The sequence below is a fragment of the Hordeum vulgare genome, chromosome 5H (genome assembly GCF_904849725.1).
Source record: "Hordeum vulgare subsp. vulgare chromosome 5H, MorexV3_pseudomolecules_assembly, whole genome shotgun sequence".
NCBI classification, from domain to species: domain Eukaryota; kingdom Viridiplantae; phylum Streptophyta; class Magnoliopsida; order Poales; family Poaceae; genus Hordeum; species Hordeum vulgare.
In genome coordinates, this window is record NC_058522.1 from 5,809,424 (window position 1) to 5,816,944 (window position 7,521).

Below are 7,521 nucleotides of genomic sequence, written 5' to 3' on the forward strand. Positions count from 1 at the left end.
GGAGTCTCTGGGATGTCTACCGATGAACAATTCTCCGCTGATCATACGATATGGAAGTAGTCCCGAAAAGGATGTAGATAGGGTGTGTCGTGTCCAAAGGGATTTCGTCGGTGATAATGGGGGCATTTTTAATTTAGCTATGTATGACCCTAGATGGATAATACTTGTGCGTCCCTTTTGCAAATTTTTGTTGGTCATCAGGGAGAGTTACAATGGTGTTTTCCATGTACCGAGCTAGGTTATGGCCATCTTCGACCGCATGACCTTGTCTTGTCGATGGGTTCATACTCTGCCATATGTATGTCGTACATGGACGGTAGTTGGGTAGCTACCTTTATGGGGTAAAATACAAGATCAGGTGCTCTGAACTACAAGTAGAATATCTCATGTAATTGTTGGATCCCTGAAGTAGCGTTTTTGTTCTTATCCTTACAAGTGAATTCAAGCGCATGGTTGGGAATCCCTACACACTCGGATGGTTATATAATCCTATTTGGCAATGTGAAGGAACAATCCATAGAAATCCTCAACCGGCAAAAGTATCGCTCCGGCTACACCGGATCTAGACCAAAATTGTTATGCATCAATCTATCATGAGCCTCTTGCCGATCCCTCCGCAAGTACTCACAGCCGAAAACAGAACAACTATGATTTGGCCTCTTGTTCGCATGCATTGCCAAGATCAACGCAATGTCCTACTCTTCGGTCATGTCAAATTGCTCTTCGGACGATGAATCATTCCGTGCTCGTGGACAAATTAGTTGAACTCATCTACAATACAAAAATTCCCAGCACAATCTACTCATTTGTGGAGAACAAACAAATGGGAGAAGCAATTGTTTTTACCTTGTACGCAATTGCTCGAACACCTAGTATATAAGGAGAAGGAAACCGACCGGCTGCTTAAGGATGCCGAGGTGGTCCTCGCACTAGATCAAAATGTCCTAGGAGGGCCTCCTTAACACCAGGAGGTCGAGTTTGAGGCAAAAAAATGACAACAATGTTTTGTTGAAGCCGTACGAAGTAACGGTGGCTTCGCTCGGTTGCAGCGGTCGTGTGGCCAACACCGAAGTTTCAGTGGCCACTAGTCCACAGCTATAGCATGTGGAGCAGCTGCAATGACCATTTGGTGCACAGAGGGCCGGCGACGAACCGGAATCAAGCCAAATCAGGCATGGGGTCGAATTCAGAATCAACGGAGCGTTGGTCCTGCGAAGGGCATAGGACGCGGTGTTGAGAACGAGCAGCATACCGGCAGCGGTGTTGTTGGCGGTCAAAATCACAGAGGCGGCGGTCGAGGGAGAAGCGGTGCGGCAAAAGTGAAAATTTCACCCTGCGGTAGTTGGGTGTGCGCACGCAATAATTTTGTGTTTGCGGAAACCGCGCGCGTGCCGCAAATATGCAGACAATGCTGCTGTTTCCTTGGGCTGCCTAAAAAGGTTTTTTTGCGCTGCCCCAAAAAATGTTTAGAGAAATTGACAAGGGCAGCTGTTGGATCTCTATTTTTTGGTCCAAAAATTATAAAAGGCGGTTATGCCGAGAATGGCGTTTTGGAGCTCGGCCTCCATGGAGGCCGAAACTTTTGAAAAACAATCAAAATTCGAAAATTTTAGTTCCCAAAAAATTTGAAAAATATACAACTAAACAAGGATGTGATTCGTGTGTGTAAAATTTCAGGTCGAAATACTTTAAAACGCGACCTGTATAAAAAAGACAAATTCATAGTCCGAAATGATGAATAGTAACATGTGTTAAAAAGTTACAGATTTGTCTTTTTTGCACGGCCCTCATCTCAACGTATTTTGTTCTTAAAATTCACACACTCGTGCATTATACCTTCATCTATCTATGTATTTTTTTTCAGAATTTTTTGAAATATTCAAATACGAATTTTCATGAAATTTGAAGTTTGAATTTAAAGGCCTCCATAAAGCTTGGGAGCCAAAAGCAATTTCCGGGTTATGCCCTATTATAGGGCTCGTGTTGTGGTCTTGTGGATGTTGTGTTCATTTTTTTTTTGCGAGGAAAACTCCAAAATATTCATCAACTGTCAAGATTGAACAAAAAACACCATAAGTAAAAAATACATCCAGGTCAGTAGACCACCTAGCGACGGCTACAAGCACTAAAGCGAGCCGAAGACGTGCGGCCGTTATCACCGCTCCGTCATCAGAGCCGAGCAAACCTTGTTGTATTAGACAGTCGGGAAGTTGTCGTGTTAAGGCCTCATAGGACCAGCGCACCAGCACAAAAACAGCCGCCAATGAAGAGGAGAGTAGACCATAAATATCCAACGTGTAGACACTCGAACACACATGAACGAAGACCGGATCCACATGGATCCACCGAAGATAAACGCCGATCGAATCCCATGAGATTCATCGGAGACAAACCTCCACACACCCTCCGAAAAAGCTAGAAACACTATCAAAACGGGTGCTAGGCCGGGCGGACCTTATTCCATCTACAGAGAGCCACCTCCGTCTTGCATCACTAAATAGGACACAAACCCTAACAAAACTTAAATTTTTTTCAGAAAGCGGGATCCACCATGTTTTCATGGTCCTAAGATCACAGAAGACGAGTAGACCGGCAACGGCGTTGACGGGAGGTAGGAGAAACCCTAGCCTCGTGCTAGCATACAGGTGTTTGACCGCCGCTGTGCGTATCACAGGACATCTGTTGTAGTCTGCGACGCAGGTACCGTCGCACCGCCGGAAAATCGACCTTGTAGCAGACACATGGGAGAAGATTTTTGCCAAACTAATTACTCCTTATTTTCTCACGGGGCGGAATTTCGCAAATTCTTGTCCTTGTACTCACATGGCATTTCTTTTCGGAAATTCTATGCATATCTGGCAGTTTTCATTTTGCAAACTGCAGTATTAGTATGATTCTGTCTAAGAGTTATTTCGGGATAACCACTATGTAGAGATCTCGATTTAATTGACGAAACCAAAGTTGTTAAAAATTTCCAAAGCAGTCCCATGAATCAGCTGTGCAGGCCTGTCTGGACATCAAGTACAGTTTAATGTCACCAAAGCACTTGCTCTGAACAATCCATGAAGCAAACTGTTCTCAGTGAGTTTAACTTAGCCAAGAGTTCCACCTATACATATATGCTCCCCAAAAATAAAACTCAGAATTAGTTGTAGAAGCCTACCTAGATTTAGGTTCAGATTTTGAGTGAGCATGATCGTTGTTGCCTTTCTGAGTTCTTGAAAGTATAATCCACTTTGGCTTATCCACGTGAATTATTTACTTTAGCCTAACTAATAAAGTTCACTTACTTAGGTGAAAGATAAATAAAAATGAAAAGGAAATCATGCACCATGTTCTCCTTTTTCTTCCTTTAGGGCCGTAGAGCAACAGACGTCCTCCTTAATGTCATCACACTCAGGCTTGGAATGTGATGGAGGAGGGAGTTTGGAATCGATGCTCGGCTCATTGCTCTTTCCCCACAGGACCAAGTAGAGACCCACGACCACGACCGCCGACCCGACAACGCTCCCGAGGTGGAGCTGCTCGTGGAGGACGGTGACATCGATCCCGGCGGTGACGATCTGTATTAGCGGCATGAAGGCGGTGGTGAACACGGGCCCTCGCCGCTCCACACACCATGACATGGCCAGGAACCCCAGCCCGGACGACCCGATACCAGCAAAGACCACGGTCGCAGCCTGCAGCGCCGTGCGGGGAACCCAGACCTGCAAGCTCATCTTCTCGGTGGCAGCCCCGACGCTGGCCATCTGGACGAAGCTGAGCACGAACATCCATGCCGTGCTTGAGTAGAGCGGCGGGTACTTTGTCCCGATCTTGGACTGCAGGATGAACCACAGCGACCAGCTCGCCGAGAAGCCCACCAGCGCCACCGAGCCCACCGCCCACCTCCGCGCACCACCGTGTGTGGCAGCAGCGGCTAGATGGTCCCCCGACGGCGGCCCCATCAGGGTCGGGCCATGGTAGAGTGCCAGCACCATCGCCCCTGCCAGTCCCACGGCTGTGCCGGCGAGCTTTGCGGCGCCGGAGCGGCTGGCAACATCGATCTTCTCGACTTTGAAGGCCAGTGCGAGGAGGAAGGTGAACATGGGGGTCGTGTTGTTGAAGGCGCTCGCGAACGTCGCGGTTGTGTACCGCAGGCCCAGGAAGAAGAGCCACTGGATCAGAGAGGCTCTGCCATTGCCATTTTAATTATAATATGAAATTGCAAATAAATTAAGACTTTCTATCAATACGCACAAGAGATTAATTACCCGAGCAAGGCACTGAAGAAGAGGTAGATGAATATCTCCATGGTCTGCTTAGGTCTACTCTTCCTACATATATCCATGGAAACCATATACAGAAATTAGCGGACTGAAAAACAGAAATCGGTGGCGATGATTTTTCATTTCAAAACAGTCTAAATAAAAGCCTTCGTTACCTATGCTTCTTCATCAGTGATGCATACGGCCCAAGCAATCAAGATACAATCAAAGTTGCAAGGAGATATGTTAATGCTTATACAAACCTCTCTTTGAAGTATGCGATCGGCGAGAGAAAGAGCGCGGCGACGAGCAGGCGAAGGACGATGAACACTGTGGTATGCATCCCTTCGTTGAACGCCATCTTTGTCAACGCGTTCAACACCGCATACATTATCACCACGGCCATCATCAACACCGCAGGTTTCCAGTCCATCCTACTCTCTTGATCAGCACAGTCAAGCCAACTAGAAAGAACTATATGGTGATGGAGGCTTTCCTTTCTTTTTCGTAAAAAGCTTTATGGTGAGTGTGGTATTTATGGCCTCCACTAACACATTTGTTAAATCAGCACTACAGTTTGCTTTAACTTGTGTGCCCTGACGGAATATGCCATTAAGTTGGGTCATGCATGACTGGCATAATCTCAAAGAGAAAGTATACGGTGCAAATCAAGTTACGGTAAAAAAAACACATTTGAAAGTTCTCATAAATTCCTATAATGAACAAGTGAAATCTGAAGTTCAAGCTCACTCATTTGGGATGTTTAATGTTTGTCACTATTCATGGTTGAATTAGTTTTTCCACAGATCTGTAGTAAATCTGATTCTTGTTTCATTATTTTACATCCTTTCTAGAACATTGCCTTCCCAACATACTTGATTTTATTTAGAAATTTTAAAATTCTTAAAATACTTGGTTTCCGCATGATATTTTTTCTCAAAGTTAATGGAGACATTATCATCTCCCAAAAGATAATCGAAGCATTTGTGCATCTAGCTAGCTTTATTCTATAAGAGACGAGTGAAGTAGACTAAGCCTAGATGCTTTATCATGAGTATCTGTCAAAGCAAATCATACAGGTTTTTTGTGTTTGTTTTTGCAGGAGCAAACCATTAATATTTATATGGACCAAGTGTTTGTTGGTTGTTCCAAGCAAAAGAAATACTCATGCCCTCGGTTTCAAAATAACATGTCCTTCAGTTTCTTAAAACTCTTTTGTGTTTCTTAATACGTATCCAGGAAAGAATCGAAGTTCACACACACTACTGTTTGAGATCGTAGGTGAATGGAGCATAGCATCGGACAAGCTGTTCACCGAATGCCCACTTTATGCTCAGCTTCGTGGAGGTGCAAATCATCTTCCTAGTAGTTAACACCGAGCTGCTGAGTGTTTATTCTAATAAATAAAAACACGCCCGGGATAATCTAACACTGAGCTGCTAAAAAATAATCGAATATAAGCTTCCCGAAATAAAATTTCTTCAGGAATTGATTCAATCATGGCGCGGGGGGGGGGGGGGAGGGGGGGGCGCCCCCCTCCCCCCCCTCTTGCAGTACGTGGAGCACGCCAGCACCACCGTGTGCTCCTTCAACTAGGTGATCAACACTGCCCGACAATCTGGGTAGCATGCCAGGTAGACGGCGCCGGCTACGAGTGTTGCCGCCAAGGCCGAGCGCCATGTAGAGGATCACGACATGGTTCTCATTTTCTGTGAGATTTCAATGAAATTCACTGAATTTCATTAATTTCAGTAGACACTGAAATATTACATTTTAGCCAAAATATTTCAGCAATTTAAGTAGTACACAGGAAATCAAATATTTTTCAAAACATTCTTCAAAAATTTCAAATATTGAATTAAATTCAAGTGAATATTTCGGCTCTTTGGCTGAAATGCAAACCGAAATTACTGAATTTCACTGAATTTCAGTAATTTCGGTTGGTGCTGAAATTTTTTCTAAACTAAAATTCAAAACCATCACGAGGGGGTCGTTCTCGAAATTGAAATCAAAGCAGACCTCGGGCAGCGGCAGGTGCGTGGTCGGCGATGACTGGGTTGGCCCGTGGCGCCGGATCAGATGGAGCGTGCAACCAATTTCATGGAGAACAAAGGCGTGGTAGAATAGAGGATGTGGTGAAGGTGAAGGCGTTGGGAACAGAGTAGCAGCCGATAGGTGTTCACGCCATCTCCAACGCATGACCCATCCTGTGCGGTCGCGTCCGTTTGGATTGGACGGACATACCAGGACGCCAAACATGTAGGAGCAAACAGACCAATGTTTATTTTTGTTCCGCTTTTACTCTATTCCCGGCCCAATTTTGGCCCGCGTTTGTGGTCGAACGGACACGCGCGGACAACGTGCGGCGCGTGTTCGTGTCCTCCTGTGACCAGCCTGTCGGGGACACATGCGGCTCCTTTTATTCCCCTGGTCCCACTTCCTTCTCATCCCTAGCCTCCGTCGCCGATATTTTTCTCGGTCGCGCGTTGTCTAGCACGGCCGGTGAGCCAACCCCTGCCCATGGGGCGGCCTCCGGCGATGGTCACCAGACTCGGTTTTCTTGCAAGACTAAAGCAAGTTGCCGTGCATGGTCACAAGAGAGATTGCAACATGTAACACGCATTCCTCTTGTTTTTATTTACTCCTGATATTAGATTTGGCCCGGGTCAAATTTATAAAGTTTGACCAAATTTGTACGGAACAGTATAATTATATACAATAATAAATCTACATGATTTTAAAATATATTCAATGAAGAATCTAATGGTATTGATTTGGTGGCCGTTATATTACCTTTGTACAATCTTGACAAAATTTAATAAAATTTGTGTTTAGATAAAGCTAATATGAGAAGTAAATAAAAAGGGATGAGGTAGTATGTATACATTTCAGGAATGCTATCTGCATAATGTTAGATTTTTGTACATTACGTAGCAAACTACCGGACGGCCGTTGGACCAAAAACACGAATATTAAAGCACTAATTGCCACATTAGAAAGTCCAACCTATTCGTTGCGAACATGCCGACACGAACATGTCTGTGTCCACTCCCTTCAACACCAGTGCCCCCGTCTCGCTATCCCCACCCCCTATCATTGACCTGCACGGTGTATATATATGTGTATGTGTGTGAGAGAGCGAGAGAGAGATGGGGGGGGGGGGTCTCGTGACCCACATTAGGGACCATGCCCGTCACTCATGCTGCCGAACACCGCCAGATTCCGAGCCCGTCGAGAGGGGCTCCTCCATGTTGCATCCCAGTGATGCCGGCAA

At 45.4% G+C, this 7,521-nt stretch overlaps 1 protein-coding gene across 1 annotated transcript; it reads right to left on the reverse strand.

Annotated features, from left to right (window-relative positions):
* Window positions 1–3,117: 3,117 nt before the first annotated feature.
* LOC123398476 (WAT1-related protein At3g30340-like) lies at window positions 3,118–4,716 on the reverse strand. The gene is made up of 3 exons (XM_045092942.1): window positions 4,511–4,716; window positions 4,254–4,316; window positions 3,118–4,173 (listed from the first exon to the last, which is right to left on the reverse strand). Exons 1-3 carry the CDS (start codon window positions 4,678–4,680, stop codon window positions 3,324–3,326), a joined length of 1,083 nt encoding a protein of 360 aa, XP_044948877.1. The 5' UTR covers window positions 4,681–4,716; the 3' UTR covers window positions 3,118–3,323.
* Window positions 4,717–7,521: the final 2,805 nt, after the last annotated feature.

What these genes read in the sequence shown, in the direction of transcription:
- LOC123398476 (XM_045092942.1), bottom strand. Translation starts at nt 4,680, where the DNA reads ATGGACTGGAAACCTGCGGTGTTGATGATGGCCGTGGTGATAATGTAT. An exon ending in ATCGCATACTTCAAAGAGAG is followed by an intron (nt 4,317 to 4,510) that starts GTTTGTATAAGC and finishes GGATATATGTAG; the next exon opens with GAAGAGTAGACCTAAGCAGA. An exon ending in TTCTTCAGTGCCTTGCTCGG is followed by an intron (nt 4,174 to 4,253) that starts GTAATTAATCTC and finishes TGGCAATGGCAG; the next exon opens with AGCCTCTCTGATCCAGTGGC.